The 18,608-nt window shown below is 50.0% G+C and overlaps 1 protein-coding gene across 2 annotated transcripts in view; it reads right to left on the bottom strand.

Annotated features, from left to right (window-relative positions):
* SRGAP3 (SLIT-ROBO Rho GTPase activating protein 3) overlaps nucleotides 1–18,608 on the bottom strand; it is a 69,356-nt gene that overhangs the window by 39,121 nt on the left and 11,627 nt on the right. For both annotated transcript variants that reach the window (XM_085235582.1, XM_085235581.1), the window contains exons 2-3: nucleotides 5,124–5,316; nucleotides 2,868–3,030 (exon numbers count right to left, since the gene is read on the bottom strand). In XM_085235582.1, coding sequence (XP_085091708.1) covers nucleotides 2,868–3,030; nucleotides 5,124–5,316 — 356 coding nt within the window. The remainder of the gene's footprint in view (nucleotides 1–2,867; nucleotides 3,031–5,123; nucleotides 5,317–18,608) is intronic.

Raw genomic sequence — 18,608 nt, forward strand, 5'->3', positions numbered from 1 at the left:
TGGAAAAAAATGCTACCTTAATTTACCATCAAAGAGCAATCTGCAGCAAAACCAAGCAGCCGAACCACATCTGTGGCTGCCTTTAACCTTCAGAGCTGGCTTGCTTGTCCTGCACAGTGTCACCAGCAGTGCCTGATGATCTTTACTCATACCAAAACCAGATCAGATGAAATACTGAAGGACACCTGCTCTGAGCAATCTAGCACCACCTGCAAGGCTGGACTTGATGTCTAAAAAGCCTTTTATCAGGATGCTCTTATTCCCACAGATGTGCTTCTCCACCAAGCACTGCTACAGAAAGCAGCCCCAGATTCCACTTTGAGCACAGTATGTAATAGGTTAAAAAAACAACCTCCCAGGGAGGTTGGAATGAGATGATCTTTAAGGTCCTTTCCTACCTAAGCCATTGTATGATACCCCAATGTATGAAACCCCACTAAGGATAAACAGTGACAAAAAACACACCCTTCTGGTGACTGAGCTGATCACTACTCCCAAGGACACGCGAGTTCTGCTACAATTTAAGCCTCCAGGGACAAATGCAAGTGAAATCACAGACCCCCAGGACTCAATTGCAAAGCTTCCCTCTGATTAAAAGCAGGTACTGGCTTCGGCAGGCTGCAGACAGAGCTGCTGCTACTTCACCTCTCTGGACAGAAGATGGGGGAGGAAGAAGTGAGGAGATGGAGGAAAAACAAACACTAAGAAATAATCCTGTTGAAAGGGTGAAATGCTTCATCTTGACCTGGTTGAAGACTGAATTACTACAAGAAAACTACTTCCAACATCCGTACCCTCATTTGAGCGGTGACTGCATTTGTCCTGTGGTTTACAATGATGCTCACCACCACAGCCCGCGAAGGCAGAAGGATAAACTCAGCACATGGCTCAGAACTGAGTTCAGAGTAACATGAAAATGGGAGGGAGATTTTGACAGCTTAGAATTAAGCAGGACTGGAAAAGGGATGACATCTCTCATCAGAACAAGTCCAAAGCTGCCCTTGCGGCTTAATTTCTAGGTCAGATCTATAAAGAGGAGGAAACTAGTCATAAAAATATCGCATTTCATTTACTCTCCAGCTGGGCTAAAATTTCAAGATAACCAGAACCATAAACTTCAGAATTCTTCTCCTGTGTGGAGCCATCCCACAGGACTTGCCCTGCTCCTTTAACTGCAATTCTCCACCCACCCACCGAAAACAAGTTGCAGAAATGCAGAACGTCGGAGCGATGGCCGCAGTGGAAGGCCCAGGCAGTGTGGGAGCCCCAGGAGCTGCAGGCCACGACCCCAGAGCCCAGGCTTGTGCCCCACTGCCACTGGCAGCTCCTGATGGAGACAACTCCTTCGCAAGTCCTTCCGACTGCCTTAGGACTCAGGTTACCCACACAGCTTCCAAAAAACATGACGTGAGGCAACAGATGTAATATCATCCATAATAACGCAAATGTCATAAAATATATGCAGTAATAACAACATAAAAAGCCTTTCCTTGTCACCTTCTCCTTTCAGCAGACTTTGTCAGCTTGCTGCTTCTCCTTTTTCCAAATGATTACAAACTCCACTGAAATTCCCCTTCCTCTGGTTCTGTCTTTAATCAGTCACTCATGCAGAAAACAAATGCTCTTTCCTTATTCCTCAACAGCTTTTCTTCAAGAACTTCAGCAAGAGCCTTTCCTAAAGGCTGTAAGACACTGAAGGTACCACACCAACCTGCTCTCGTGATCACCGACTCCAAAAACACTTTCACCGAGCTTCCAAGTCATGACTTTCCTCTTCAGAAAGCCACACTCACTCCCCCGGTTGTACTTGGCTGTACATCTGTAATCCTGCTCTTTACTGAAGTTTCAACCAGCCAGTCTGCTTTTAAAGTCAGATTGCCATTCTGCTCTCTGAAGCCCTCCAGGAGTCTTTAAACAAAAAAAGAAATCAAATTTTCCACCCTTCGTTTCTCCAGCACTGACGCCAGTTTCAGCATTAGGTCACACGCCACTGCTAGGCACTTCAGAGCTTTATATCTCATTTCTTTAAAACTCTTGAACAAAGAGTATCTGGAAAGAATTCTAAGCAACAAGCCCTGGTGTTGGTTTGCTCTAAAACATCCGCTGGTGGTTCGGCTGGGTGAGGTTCCTACAGCTGGTGCCGCTTCCCTGCCCCCAAGCAGATCTCCACACATTTCATTCCAGGCACCCAGATGAAGCCAGGCAGCCTTTGGCTGTTACCTCCTGCTCCTTTTGTACTTCAGACATCTATTCTCCTTCACATCCTATGTCCCTTTTCCTTCTTGTGATTTTGGAGAGCTTTTTATTAGCTTTATGTCTTTAGCAAACTGCCTCAGAGAATTTTATTTGGCTGCCCTACTCTGGTGTTATTATGACGTGCAAGAGCTCCAGCTCCTCTCTGGTTTTCTCACTGAGTTGAGACACGTACTTAAAGTCTCACTGCTTCCTCTGCCTTTTACCAGTGCTCTCCTACACCTACCCACAGAACCATGGGGCAGAGGTAACAGCCTGTGCCCGGACACCAACACTGCTGCTGTAGCTCTGGGTGCAACTTTGCTTCTCTGCCTGCTAAAGCCTGCTGCTGTCCTGGACCAGAACCACAAACCCATGATGTTCTCCAACTGGTCCCAAGCTTGCCTTTTTTCTAGGATTTTTCATAGGGATTTATAGTGCTAAGCCAGAAATATGGCTAAGCACAGTCTCAAAAAATCAAATGCCCAATAAGTAGATCCATCCTCCATCTTCAAAAAAGCCTCCAGTTTGTGTAGAAGTCCACAATATACTTTTCTTTTTTTTTTTTTTTTTTTTAAAATTAAAACCTAAGGACAGATCCCCAGTGCACAGAGCTCCCTGCACAGCAGCATTACCTTCTTGAAGAGCCTGATGACATCCTCGCTGATCTGCGACAGCCGCACGATGACATTGTTTGTGAAGATGTCGTTCAGGGTAGCGTGATCCCTGCTCTCTCGACGGGTCTGCGTCAGCACCAGGTACCAGCAGTTCACTGGGGAGAGGAGGTGCTGATCCTTCCTAGAGGAATTATTTAAAAAAAAAAAAAAAAAAAAAAACAGAAGGGTGAATGGGACAAGTCAGGAAGGCATGCAGTTTTCCAGTGAATGCTGTCAGCCCTTTAACAGCGCCTTCTTGCACAGCACAGACCAGCTGGAGTTTGGCATGGTGCAGAGCACAGCCTTCAGTGCTGACATTCTGCACGCCCGCACCCACTGCTCAGTACTCATGGTAGGGCAAAGGGGTTTGTGACAACAGTACAGTGTAAAGAGCTACCGGAGAGAACTGCAGGAACCTTCATTTCATTGTGTTTATTCACATCTGTTCAGACTAGAAATTATCAGTCTCAAACAGTGCCACACTGCTGCGTGACACCCCGCCGTGCCACCGAACCCCTGGGCAGCACGTGGTTTCCCCAAGTTCCACCTCTCAGACACAAAGGCTGCAAACAATTTCCAGTTTTCATTAACACCCACTGTTTGTCCCCAGAGCGTGGGGACATACTTGTCTTCTTGTCTCTTCCCTTTCCCTTTTCTATGTATTATAGTTAGTATAAACGGCAAATAAAATTAACTGAAATTTTCAAAAACGACACATCTGAAACACAGCGTTTCCACTGTCCAACTGAGATGCATGGAGAGCCTCCAGACAAGGAGCTAACACAACCCACTGCCAGCCCTCTGCCTGCACTGCCTGCCCCGGTCACAGTGTTCCTGCAGAGCAGCACGGCACTGCGCACTGCAGAGCTGACCCTACCAGTGCCTGAGCACTGCACAGAAGCAGAAAGGACTGTCACCAGCAGGCACCCTGCAGCACGAGCACCTGTCCTACACGTAACGGAGCCGTGCCCCAGCATCCTTGGCAGCACCAAGGCACAGGCACCCTGCACAGCCTTCTGCCTCCCATCCTGGCCCTGCCCAGCTGCCCACCCCGCACGCAGCCCGGTGGGCACCGCACGGCTGAGAGGCAGCACAAAATAGCAACTCCCTGTGAGCACAGTTCTGTGCGAGTCAACTACAAACCCCTGCTCAACAGAGAGACCGAGTAAACAGATTAAATGGGATTTACTAATATGGAATAAATAGGATTTAGTAATGTAACAGCAGAAATTGCTGTTCTTGCAGTTGAAACGGGAAAAAATAATCACAGGAGGTTATAGAGAGATTGTGAAGAGTCGGGGATTAGTGAGGCTAAGTGCATCTAACAGGCAAAAACCTCCATCTCCTAGGAAAATGGCTGCATTCATTGGCCCATGGATTGAATGACACCTGGTTCATCTTCAGCAAAGGCAATGTGCTTCCCACTGAATTCAGCCATCAGAGATGAGTGCTCTGGGAGACCAAGGTGAGGAATGCCAGCTCTGTGCGGGGATGGCTGTGTGGCATCAGCACGCAAGGCCACCACACAGCAGCACTGCTCCCAGGACCCCTGTCTCCTGCAGGCACACAGGACATCCCCTCCCTCAAGTTCCTTTTTTTGCTCGTTTGTTTTTGTTTTTGTTTTTTTTCCAATTTATCTTGTTCCATCCATATTTGAGAGTGTGCTTATTCTCAAGAGAGGCTGCTGTTGGAAACTTGCACATATTCACACATTCAAACATTCTTCAGTTTTCACTATGAGTTTGAGTTTCACACTATTCCAGATTCAGTCTGTACTTCCTATTGCAAAGCTTTGTTTTAAAATATTTACACAGAAAACATACATATTTCATTTTTAAGATGTGTAATAAATTACATTTCCACAAGCTGCTCTCAAGCCAGAAAGCAGCTCTATCCGCAGTGTGGTGCATTCTGACATCGAGAGATGAAAAGGGGCCGGCGTTGTGTGCACCACCAAACCCACAGCTGGACCTGGGCCTCCCAGAGAACAATGCCAGGGCTGTACACCCGCCTCAGCCAGACCTCGTGCTTTTGTTTTACTGCTCAAAGAAGCGTGTAGCAAGTCCCATCCCAGCAGAAAAGGTCTGTGATGCTGCTGGCTCTTTGTGAACTCCACACAGTGGTGACACAGACGAGGGCTGCGCCAATGCTACTGGCACAGCTACAAAACTGCAGCTACAAAAACGCGCTCAAGCCCAGTGCTCAGCTCCCCTCTGCCCTGCGATGCCCACTTACTTGAACTGGTGCTCACGGGAGCCGCGGATCTTGGAGGAGAAGCGCTCGGCCAGCTTCTCCAGGCTGCGGGAGTACTCCAGCTCGATCTCGGCCTTCCTGCGGAAGAACTCCTGCAGGTCCTGCAGCAGCTGCAGGCGTGACTCCGACTGCTGCTCCAGGCATTTGAACTGCTCCACCAGCTGCGTGCGGATCTCTGGGGGCACACGAGGAAACAAAAAGCAGGGTAAGATACAGCCACACACGGGAGGGCCATCCAACCGCCTTGGAACGAGTCTCCCTCAATTCAATTCAAAGCAAACAGAACTAGAGCTGGAGATTCCCATTCACCAGTCCCACACTAAAAACTTGTTTTTTGTCAAAATAATCATCTACGTAAGCACGCAGAACCTGACCTGCAGAGCTGTCTGGCTGCCGCTCTGAAAGTCAGTAATGCTCTCACTTTGTCCACGTCTGCCTGCAGAACAGTCTGCCCGTGAGTGGTCCCGGCGCAGCATCAGCCTGAAGGGCTCAGAGCCCCACGGCCACAGCACTGCACCGTCCTGCCCAATCCTTATTCCATGCTGGATGCTGAACTGGTAATGTCTTGATCAGTAACCACGAAGGCACCGATGGAAATCAGAGATGAGTCACAGACAGTTCCGAGCTCCTTCACTGAGCAAGGCCCCCACATAGAGGAGATTCCAGTTGCCAACGTAGGCACTGTTGTTTATCAGCATCTCCTCCTGATAACAAACACAGGGCCTGTCAGAGCCTGCCAGGTGAGCTTTGAGCTGTGAACAAGGAGACCTGCACCAACGTCATCACCGCTTAATTGGACAGCAGCACTAATGGACCAGAGGCTGCAGGCTGCATGAAGGTCACCTAAAAATACAAAGCTCCTTGGAAACAGTGAACATGCTGAAAAGGCTCTGCAGAGGCCACGAGGTGGGCAGGGCAGCTCCGCTCCCTCAGGAGCTGGTGCTGAGGGCCCCCAGGGACAGGCAGACACAGCCCTCAGATGGGGCAGGACAGGACACAGGACAATGGCGGCTGGCGTGCGGTGCTGCTCCAGGATCCACCAGGCAGTGCTGCTGCCACCCACCAGCACTACGGGCAAGGAGCAGCTGCCTTGAATTAAGGCTCCTAAAAACCCCCAGTATGTTCGTTCCCACAGGACACAGCAGTACCAGTTCCTAGCAAACCGCTGTTAAAGCCTTCACACTCCGTGTTGATGAGAGCTTCCTTCCCACACAAGGTCAGTGGAAGTTTCATTACATCCCGTATGGATTTCGCATTCCCGTCCCGCTGCTGCCAATGCAGGACTTGCTTCACAGCTCTCTGCTCTGCTGAGCCCATTTGATAGAGATTTTTTTTTTTTTTTTTTTAAACACAATTCTGATCCCTAGCTCTCTCTTCATAGAGAATTACAGCCTGAGGTGCTTTCTTGAACAGCTCTTAGCAGACATGGCAACGCACAGAGATACAAAGAATACCAATAAAGCTTCTCCAATCTTTTCAATTTCCTCCCTTGCTACATTTCCCCAGGTCTGAGCTCTCTGGCCCATTTCACCCTCACTCCTGACACAGACCCCTGCCCGCAGCCCCAGCACGGCACAGCACTGACCGGAGCACCGCCAGGCACGCGTGGCACCGGCAGCACAGGGCCGGTACCTGCAGCCATCACATGGAGCCCAGCAGGACACCGGCCTGCAGGGGTTGTTGTTGCTGCATTTTACGTGGAAAAGGTTCACAGCAGAAAACAAAATTAAAGGTTGCATTGGAATAAATGCAAGAGAAAGCAAAGCATGGCAGAAACTCGTACAGCTGGTCTCATTTCCACACGAGCTGGTCTGACTCAAAATACACAAAACCAAAGTGCCAATTAACCCCGAGATGAGCTGTTCTGCAACCAGTGTGCAACAGAGTTCCCCAAGTTCCGTCAAACACTGCTGGGCAATCAGCTTTCACCATTTGCTGCTTTTCTTTCCAGTTTTGCTTGGTCCTCTTTATATGAAAGTAGTTTCCAATAGGAGCACTCCTGCTATTTACAACGCAGGATGAGAGGCAGAAAATTATTTCCTCGGCTCTGCTGAAATGCAGCGGCAGGGATATTGGAGAAAACAAAATTCCTTGGCAAACAAAGGCCCTGCAGCAGCACACGGGATGAATGGCAGGACCCTGCTGAGACACCGAGCAGCTGTACCCAGCGCTGCTGACGTGGTTTGGGGACTGCTCCCCTGCTCTCGGGGCAGCAGGCACTGCACAGGTTGTGCTCAGGGTGCCGGCCGCGGGCCTTCAGATCCCACAGCACAGCCAGCCCTGCATACAGTGCCACCAAAGGGTGCAGCAAGGCGCTCCTCTGGCTTTCTCCAGGCTGCAGAGCAGCGGTGGCTGATGCAGACACGTCGGCCAGCAATCAGGGTGAACCTCATTTTTTCCTATCTTGAACTGCTCATCTCTCCCCTTCCCCAGCGAGGACAATACTGGCAGGACACACAGCCGGAGCATGACTACATGCCTTCAAATAGCAAACCTCTGACTGCACAGATGATGCAGTACTTCACAAAGAACAAAATTCTTTGGGACTAACCGTGGCCAACTTGAGCCCTCGTTTCACCAGCAACATGCTTGTGTGGAGAGGTCAGGACGAACCCGGCACGCTCGGTTCCAGCTCAGCATTAATGTGCTGCTCAACCAGCTCCACCCACACTTCGCTGAGGTTCATTTTCCATATGGTTTCATCTCTCTAAAATCTAACAGTGAAACCTTAGACGATTGCCACTAGTACAATACAGCCTTTACCAGAGATATCCGTTCTTATTATTTCCCTATTTTTTGTGTCCTCGTGTAGTTGAAATATTCTCCTGGGCACGAGAAATTCCGAGTTTCGGACATTCACAGAGGTCACATTGAAATCCCAGCCCCAGCTGAGACGGTGGCAAAGCTCCCACTGAGCTCAGCACTGCAAAGTTCATCCCTCAGCAGCGCACAGCAACACAGCAGCGTTCTCCAGAGGCACTCACACAAGCCTGCCCCTCTCCCAGTAACCCCTGGCTCCAGTGCTCCCTGCCTCAATGCAACAAAGGCTGAGCTCCCCAGCAGGACACACACCAGCAGTGCTGGTTGGACTCGATGACCTTACAGGACTTCTCCAACCTAAATGACTCTACAATCCTATAAGAAGTACAGCACTGGTCGCTTCTGCTCTAGAAACTACGGTCTCTTTTGGAGGTGAAAAAACACGACAGAAGAGAGCAATCCAGCGAGGCCTGCAGCATTGGCAAAGGGCAGAACAAGGGATATTGCTGCTGCACAGTCCAGGACAGGGAATAATGTGGCCAGCAGAGCTCCCTGCTCCAAGGCAGGACAGCTCTGCAGCTCTGCCACATCTTCTCCATTGCCTTCCACAATTAGGAGACAAACAGGGTTTCAAACAAGCCAAGAAATACCTAAAAATGGTCAGCACTGTAGGTATCTCCGAGGCTCAGCTCTTCAAGAGCTGCAGTACTCACTGCCCTGGGTAACGAACGTGAACAAAGGTGAAGCAAACTCAGCACTTGGAAGAGGCTGCATTTCCTGCCCAGGAGAACAACGCTGCACTGACCCCAAAGGGGCAGCCCTGCAGTGGTTCCTGGGCAAACGCTTCACCCTGCTGAGCTGTGACAGTGGAAAAGCAAGCCTGGCAAGAAAAGCCATTGTTTTCCTCACAACAGTGATTAGCCTCAATAGTTTACTGCAAATATCAGATGGCAAGCTGGCTCAAAAGAGAGCACCCACCCACAGCACAGCAACGTGCGGAGGAGAGGAGAGCAGGGCTGGTTATCCCTGCCCTGTTGGGAGGGCTTGCTTTCCTTGGACAGCACTGGGGGTAAATGGGGTTTATTACCAACTCCAGCTGAGCCTTAAAACCAAAACTTCCCATGGATAAACACTGCCTGACAATAAATGTAATGCTGCGTTGCAATCAATTAAATTTAAGAACAGAATTTCAGACCCTGAGCATACCAGATGGGAAGCAGAAGCTGCAGGAGCAACCCAGCACCCAGACCAGGCACACCCAAAGCACTCCAGGCTGCTCTGCAATACCAAGAATGGTCACTATGCTTCCATCACAGCCAAAACCAGCGTTTTTCACACGCTGCATGTTGACTGAAAATCAGCAAAGGGAAGTTATTTCAACAAATACAATTTTAAAAGCTGGACTCCAGAATCAAAATGCATTTCTCTAAGTATGAAAAACAAATTCAAGCATTGGTGGGGGGAAGGAACAGACAAATCCAAAAGCAGAATTGGTCCCCAAATGAATGGGCTGCACATTTTTCCATCAGCAGCTCTCCTAAAGTGGGTTTGAGGGGCAGCCCCCAGTGAGTTCCATGCACTCTTTTCTAAAAGACTCGGCAAGAAGTTCAGCATTATTAGAGAAGAAAAAGCAGAATTCAGTCATTTCATACCCACCCCTTCTCCCAATAACTGAAGAAGTATCCTCGCTCCATTGAGATCACAGGGGACATTTCCATCCATGGGAGGATGGACAGAGGGCTGGCTGTGAGGAGCAGCTGCACCCCAGAGCGCTGCTCAGCGCTGCAACCCGCACAGCACTGCCAGCTCACCTCTGCCACAAAGCCGCCGTCCTCCATTTCGGTCTCTACCACACCTTGGCCAAAACCGTGAGCAGTCCAGAAAAGCCAACCGTGTGATACCTTCCTCCTTGTGTGGTCAGCAGTTCGCTCTGGAGAACAATTTTCCTTCTTTCTTTATATTAATTACCATGTTGGCCAGAAACGATTTGGGATTTTGCAAGAAAATTCTAGCACAGAAAGTCCATCTCCAAACCAGACTGCAGTGCAGTGAGCAGGAGAGGGGTTGTGAACGTGGTCTGTGAGCACCGCCACGATGTGAGCAGTCCCACAGATCCAGCACGGCACGAGGCGACGTGTGACCACGAGCAGCAGAAATTCAGCCCAACTGACTCCAGAATACAGGCCACCATGAGAAATCCATCACATCTTAAGCATTCCAGAGCAGTAAGCAGCTACCCGACTGCTGGCAACGACAAGGCCATCAACGAGATATTCCAATTGCCCCCAGTCGACATCCCTGTTTGACTTTCATACATCTTCTCTTTATTTAAGTGACCCCTGGAGCCACTCAATTTCACCACTCTTTCTTCACTCCTTCTCCTTCCTAGGAGCCAGCAGTGCACACACAGTGAAAGGAACTGTTCTGTGTTAACAACCAGTATTCTCTGCACATATCTGCACACCAACAGCCCAAGCACCACCCTGAATGCCTGTGAATCCCCCACTCTGGATTAGCAGCATCATTCTGCCTGGCCGCCAGCAGCACAGAGGATGTAAATCTCAATTACACCCTGGTACACTTTGTTGTCTGGGCTACACTGCCCTGCACTGATTACAACAATATTCGGGAGCTACATTTTATAGGACTGAAGACAGAGAGACCAAAGAAACACTTGGCATTGCACAGTTACTTTTTCTGCTTGTCTTGTTTGCAGACAAACCCCAAGCAGCCCAATGATGCCAGCCCTGGGAGGCAGCCGCTCACAGGCACGTCTGGATACCCTCTGCCATCCTTCCCTGCCTACACCAACACCCAACACACCACAGCAAGAAATCCCATCTGAGCAAGTCAGCCCTGCCTGCTTCCCAACCAGGTTTTACTCTATCTGCAGCCAAACCTTCCAGGAAAAAAAAGTTCCAAAGTTTTTAAGTGTGCCAATGTAGCAAAAACAACATCATATTTGCAGAACACAAGTCTGTATGAACAAAATGAAATAAACACAAAAAAAGAAGATGAGAAAAATACTTTCCAGACCAGGTTAGGCAGAGCCAGAAGGAGAAGACACAGAGCTGCAGGAATGCCCCAGACACTGGTTTAGGAAAACATTTCTCTGACCACCTCAGCAGAACCAGCAGTCCAAATGGACACAGAAGCAGGCAGGCTGCAGAGATGGAGAGCCACACTGCAAAGAACCATCCCCAACCTCTGTGCTGGAGCAGATGCTTCCAGCCACAGCTCCTGTGCTGCTATGCCAGTCTGATGAACTGTGAAGAGGAAAAAAAAGATAACCAGGAGAGACTTCAGCTTCCAGAGGGCATGAGTCACTCAGCTCGCTGGGCAGGGGACGGCCAGGGCTGCAGAGGCAGGAGCAGAGGGTGGGAGGCAGGCTGCCAGCTGCTCCGCTCCGTGCTGCCTGTGCTCTGCTTAACAATGCAAGGAAGAAGTAAGAAATCCACAGAAACTGGTTAAAGCATTAAAAAGAAAGAACCAAGCAGACGGGTTGCTGGGTTTACTCAAGATGCGATAAGGACCATCGGCAGCTCACAGAGCGGACGCTGTGCCCATCCCACACTCACACAGCACCGGGCACTGGCACGGCTTCCGCCAGGCTGCACAGCACAGCCAGTCCTGGGCACAGTCTCTGCCAGGATCGGATGGAGCCCCTGGCACACGCTGAATGTCCCCAGATGATGTCACTGAGAACTCTGTGTCTTTGGGCTATTAAAATGCAAAAGAGAAGTTGCTTACACTTTGAGAAAGAAAAGGAGCTGTGCAAGAATGTGAATCACACCCCAAGTCATTGAAATGGAATAAAGGAGCAGATCATTAAACAGTTCATTCCAGCACCTCACGTTCCTTAACCCAGACAGGGAAACTCCACAGGGAGGAGCCTGGCAGCCCCCAGCCGGGGCAGGATAACCATGAGAGCACAGCACCAGCAGCTCAGGTCAGCGGCAGCTGCTGGGCACCTGCAGGCACAGCACAGGTCTCTTCAAGGCCACTGAGCCTCTTCGTTCATACATGAACAGCATACAGTCACGCCTCAGAAATTCTCATCCAGCATCCCACAGCAACCTACAGACCACAGCAGTGCAACCTCACACAGCCTCTGGGAAGCAGCACGCCTGCACTAAGGACACCCCAGGTACAGCCCTGCAAAACGCTGACTTAACAGGCTTGAAACGCTGGCTCAGCATGTATGAAATGCTGACTCGGCAGGTTTGAAACTCAAGACACGGGCTGCGTCCCAGGAAAAGGTCAAACCAAACCCCTGGAAGTGTCACTGCTGAGAACAGACATACGTGGAAGAGAAGCCAGAGGCAGCACGGGGTGGCCTCTTAAGGGAAGCTATCCCCTCAAACCACAGCATCCTGAGCACTGTCTGAGCTTCGTTTGAAGCGCAGAACCACTAAGGTTGGAAAAGACCTCCAGAATCCCCACGTCCAGCCCCAACCATCCCACCGTGCCCACTGCCCTCATCCTGCAGTGCCACATCTCTGCGGTTCGGAACACCTCCAGGGATGGTGACCCCACACCAATGCTTGAAGCATGCCCTAACCACCTAGAAACACGCCTCTTTCCCATCCCTCCACGTTATCCCCACCACATCCCTGCAGCAAGGCACACCTCAGCATGCTCTGCCTGCTGCCCAGCTCAGCAGCTGCCCCCAGCCGTCCCACAGCACGCAGCCAAGCACAGCCCTCTGCTGCCAGCAGCGCTTCCTGCTCCGGTGTCTGCCAAGTGCCAGCCCCAGGCAGACACCTCACTCCTCCTTTCCAGGAAAAACATAATATGGGAATAGTAAAAGAAAACTACGCTGTAACCAATAAAAGAACATCGTCCTCATACCCAGCCAGCTTGGAAACTGCAGGAAAGAAGCACACAGATAAGGAGGGATTTCATCTTCCACTGCCTTTCTGCAAGAGGAGACAACCAGCACAGCTCTCTGCTAACAGCTGCAAATCCAGCTTCAGACTTAAAAAAAAAAAAAAAAAAAAAAAAAAGGGAAAGAAGCTGCTTACCTTCAGAAGGCCTCAGGTATGCAGGGATCACCAGCAAAATATCTTTGTCTCCACCACCAGCCCTTAAATGAGGGCTGGGAAGGGGTGGATCCTGGCTCCACCCTTCCAGTCACTCGGGTACACTGCATGCACCTGAGCTCCCTGGGCTGGCCCTGCCTTCCACCAGGTGCTCCATCACTGCTTCAGGCCATGACTTACCTTCTCCACTGCAGCTGCAGTTAAAGATGACTGATGGTTTTTCTTGATCCAAGCCAGCAGAATTTTTAAATAAAGGAAAAGATCCCCTTTTGGAGTAAGTGGTCAGCACAGACAGCAGCTCTGCACTCTGTAGTTTAATGCACTAGGAGGAAATTTTGCTCACAACTTGGGTGCCCATCCTATACGTTGGTCTAGTTTTCACTGAACTCAGATTTAGGTTAAAAATGCCCTGTGATATTGGACATAGCTGTGCTGCAGAAGGACGGTGTGGGTGCAGGAAGGCAAAGGACACACAATGGAGAAGCCAACAGGTGCAGAGAAGTGGTCTCTGAAGGACTCCTAGGCAGCGCCCCAACCAAACGCTTCACAATTTCATGAGGAATTCATCAGCAACTACAGACCTTGAGCAGGTTTCAGGCTGCAGACAGCCCAAGTGGAGGCTAATAATATGCAGCTTATTGGGATCATTGGATTGTGCAGCTGCCACCCACAACGCAGGGTGATAATCACCCTCACTGCTTCATTTTCGCATGAGTCATCACATCCTCTGCTATGAAGTGATCACAGTACTTCCTCCTCCAAGGAAAATCAGCCAGGCATATTGTCTCCTCACCCTCTTAGCCAGCACCCCAGGCTTTATTTATTAGTGGGCACAGGACCAGATGGTGATAGACAAACAATACGAAGGAAAACACACACATCCTGTCGCAGTACAAGAGCTCTTCCTCCTCTCAGACCCTCAGGAGCTGAGCAGGAGGGACCAGCTGAGGACAGACGTGCAGCAGGGCAGGATGGTGCTGGCCCACATCCTGCCACGTCCCAGCACCGGCGCTGTGCTGCACTCTGCCCACCCAGCTCACGGGGCTGCGCTGGGCACACAGCTGTTCCTGTCCCAGCAGTGAGGTGGTGCAGGTGCACGTTACATTCTCCCCTCATCATCACATTGTTTCTTCTTCTTCTACCGACTTATTTCCTTATGCTACAAGTCTGAGAGCTCCCATATTAGTTATTTGCCACAGCTTTATTTCAAAATGCTGCCGGCAACAACGCACGCACATGAATGCTGCACTGCCTTCGGCTCACACACCCATAGGCTGCACGGCGCGCACTGACAGGAGCTCACATGGAGCCCAGCCCCCTGCATGCGGCACCACTGCGGCTGCTTTTTATAAATTCCTCCTGAACCAGATTGCTAATTGCTCCTGATTTCTGCTCTTCTAAAATAAGCTCAGGCTGCAATCTGCATAGCTGCTCCCAAAGGACTGACGAGCCACCGCCCACCCGGAGCCTGAGCTTTGGCCACATGCAGGAGGCCCCTGGCCCACCAGTGCCTGCCCCCCCCTCCCCCACAACACACCAGCTCTGCGAGGCCACAGGCTTTATCTAGGGCAAGCAGCGCTGAAAATGAAGGCTGGGAGGAAGTGCCAGAACCCACATCACTGCGTGCTGGAAGCAGGCTGCAGAAAGCACGGGGAAGTGGGATGGTGGCACAGCCCTGCAGCGTGCAGCACAACACCCAGCAACCTCCAGCCTCTGCCATTCATTCACTAACTGCAGCTGTCCGTGGAGAGGAGCAGAGCAGTGATTGCGTGCACAAACCTGCAAGCAAACACTGCATACAGCGCATCCTAGGGCATTACCACCAGATCGTCTTCAATAGCAAAAGCACATCAAAACACTACTTCCCCTTCATCTTCCCAAACTGTCAGCTGGGGCTGGGACAACTCTACTGCACACCCACCACTAAGCACCAAGGCACGCTGCTCCCAGAGCCCTGCCCAACAGCCCCACTTTCACACGCAAGAATCCAGACCCCATTTACCTCCTGCATTACAACCACAATGTTCTTCACTCCTTAAACCCTGAGACGCTCTCGTGGAGCAGAGATCTGCTACCACAGCAAGGCTAGGAAACACACACGAAGCCTGTGCATGCTGTTTGTGTGTGGCAGATAATGTGAACTCTCCCTCCACAGTGCAGGAAATAGAAAGGAGGCCCTTCTAACACACGCAGGCGGCAGGCCTTCCTCTGACCAGTGCTGGTAGGGAAATGATCCTTTCTCCCCCTGACCCACAAGACAGCAAAAGGCTGCTGCTTCTTCAGATTGGCCAGACTCAGAGCAACGAGACATATAATGAATTTGGAAAGAGTTTGTTCATGGTTGCTGTATGAATGAGACCCCCGTTGGTGGCAATTTGGCAAAATGCTTTTCTTTTTGAGTTAAAAGAGAAATTGAAGTACAAAGCCATTACACAAGTACCTTGTGGTTATCCAAATACCCAACAAAGTGACTGTAACTACAGCAAGTCATGCTTAGCAAGACAACAACTTAAGGCAGGTAGTCTGCTTTGTTCCAAGCAGCCCGAAGCACAGCTCTTCTAAACACAATTCCCTGAGCCCACACGCCGATTGCAATCTGTTGCTGTTGGTCGCATTCCAAACGCTCCCCAGGACAGCTGCCTCGCTGGGGAGCAGCGCAGCACTGGGTGCTGCCACGTGCAGGCGTGCCCCTGTCTGGGGGGCCACAGCACGTATCAATGAGAAAACCTCTATTCCAGACCACCCAGGGCATTGAAAGGACATGCAGACTTGGACTCCAAGCTAAAGAGAAGTGCTCAGAATCCGCTTGTTTCTTTGCATCTGCATACAAATGCTTGCCAATTCATTTACAAATCAAATTTAAACTTGTCAGATTTCTGCTAGAAAACTGTATTTTCCTCATACCCCTGTGCTCTATGCAGATTTTTGGTTGCTTTTTTTTTTTTTTTGATGTAAAACGTTGTACCTAGATGAAAACATGCTCTAAGTGTTCCTCGCACCAATCCCTAATTTTCTAATTACATCCTACCATCAGGGCTTGGAACACAGAAGACTGAACACAACTCACAGTAATTGCAGGATCACAATGGCAGGCTGTGCTGGAACCATCAGTGCAACCCCAGCACCACGGCCATTCCTGGCACCCCATGGCACCATTCTCACTCTGGCAGCACAGGGATGAAGCAGTAAGCCAATGCACTGCTGGACGCACTCACCTGGCAGCCAGCATTGGATGTAGATGTGCTGCCTCCATCCAGACTCCATCGCTCACCCTGCTCTCTGACCTAGATGTAACCCTGACATTCCTTGCCCTTCTCTAGCATTTACTCTTCCAGCACCTGTGCCTTCCAAGGCACTCTTTGCCTTGGAGCTAGATGTGGTGATGAACTAACCAGAACTGCATCTGCCCACTGTAACTCAAAGCAGAGCAAAAAGACGTGGCCGAAACGTAAATATGTTCTACAAGTTTTCTGTGGCATTGGGTTTTTCACCTTCACTGCCCAGCTCAAAGCCAGGAAAGCCCAACAGGGATCTAAAGACAGCACATTTAACAGCACAGCAGAGATGGGCCCAGACCTCCATGCACTGTCAAACCCCTCACGCTGTTGGCACCCTTACACAACACACACTGACCATGGCAGCGAAGAGGAGACCTCAGTGACCATCCCTGAGGGCCAAGGAAGGCAAGAACTTGTTGAAGCCTCAAGATTCAGACACTCCTTCATAACAAAAACGATGGAGAATTTAAGCCTATTTGCTCAGTGACAGGCAAGCAACTGATTACATGGTAGACTGATTTTTTTGGCTTTTTCATGTGTTGTAAGATAATATTTTTCCTTACTGAAGAGATACACAAGACAGATGAAGAGCATAAATGTACTTTTGAGATGGGCAATGCATTTAAGTGGTGGCCTGTAGCACCAACCATCAAACTGAGTTCAAACAAGCAGTCTGAAGGAAAAGGCCAGCAGTGAGTTACAGCCTCGTACACAGAGGTGCACCGCACATCTTCTGGGCCATATCCTTATTTCACGTATAATCATTCCCTGCTCCTCCTGGTCGCTTTCCAAAAGCGATCTAAATTAATGTGAACTGGTAAAGGGTAATTATCTCTATGAATAATTAGTGTATGCTAGTAAATGCAAAATAGGACAAAACGCTAAGTTTTGCCACCAGTAACAGTTCATGACATCCTCTCTGCTAAAAGAACATCTACTGAACGTGGACAAAGAAGCACAGAGCACAGCTGTGCCCTCACTGCACACATGAACTCCTACAGCACACACTGGCAGAAGCCCGGGCCCACGGGACCCACAGCAGCTTCAAACTTTCTCCAAACTGCACTTGCTACCCCCTCAAAATTATGACACGTTCTGGCATCGTGATAGGAGAAACATTCACAAATTATATGAAGTACTATAAATCCAGCTGGAATCCAGCCCATCATTATTTCACTGGTGTGCTTGTTAAGGAGTTTGACATATAAGGGTACACTGAAGGTATACTGAACTATATATAATGATTGTTCCCCTCATCTTTTGGAAGAAAAAAATAAAATAAAAAAATAAAGCCACACAGCCTTCATATTTGCATTGCCCTTGTAGATCTCCTTGCCGAGGATTACAAATACAGTGCAGTGAATTGACTTTGCCAGAAGCAAGACAGAGAAAGCCTCAAGTCTGTCTGTGAATTCTCATCAGACAACACTTAGAGCACCGGAGGCTGAAACACGCTGAGGCTCCCTGCTGTCACTGTGTCCCCGCTGCCTGCCTCCCTACACCCAAGGTCTCAGAAGCTGCCTGGAATATCCACTCATCAGTGAACCTCCCATTTCAAAGTCAGCTCCTGAAGACTCATCCTCACCTACAGAGTTGCAAAGGTGTGAACTACAGTCTGGATCTGAGCAGCACACTTCATGCTGTCCATCAGGTATTTCAGGCAGACAACCACAACTCCTCACTTGCTTCCCTTAGTATATTGCTGGCCTCTAAAGGCAGTTACATGGTTTCTCTGAAGCAGTTCTCTCCTTGTGGTCAGCACTTCCCTGGGCTGCCCCTTTTCTTCAAGCTCAGGCTTGCTCTGACAGCTGCTCTTTTCCATTACTGTGGAGCTTCCAGCCTCCGAGGCTAGGCCATACCTCACTTATTACCAAGTCACCACAGCGCACGGAGCACAACAGCCAATGCAGCTGGTGCTGCTGCTTCAAACAAGATGATAAATGCGTGTGCTGATGAACCGAGCCATTCCCCATTTTCCATTTGTGCACCTCGGTGACTGATGAGCTGTGGAAGCAGAGCCCACCATCCATCACACCCAAACCTGCTCGCCAGGTCCAGCAAAACGATACGACTTCCCCCTCTCAGTCACAGAAGAGTAACAGGCAGAAAGAGATTTATACCACCGTTCTTAGCTAATCAGAGCAACAACACCTTAAGCCACGTAACCCCTCAGTTTCTCTGAGGGATGCCCGCTCCATCCCACACTCCGTCTGACCACAGAAGCGAGCCGGGCTCACTGAGATCCGCCCGCCCCCAGGGACAGCACTGGGCAGCAGATCCCACAGCTACAGGGAAATGCAAAGAGCCACACTCAATGGCTGCCAAAGGACCCCAAGGCCAGCAGTGAGGGCAGGAGTCCTCCCAGACCACACGGGTGGGGACGGACA

Source organism: Meleagris gallopavo, chromosome 14, assembly GCF_905368555.1.
Source record: "Meleagris gallopavo chromosome 14, MGAL_WU_HG_1.1, whole genome shotgun sequence".
NCBI lineage: Eukaryota > Metazoa > Chordata > Aves > Galliformes > Phasianidae > Meleagris > Meleagris gallopavo.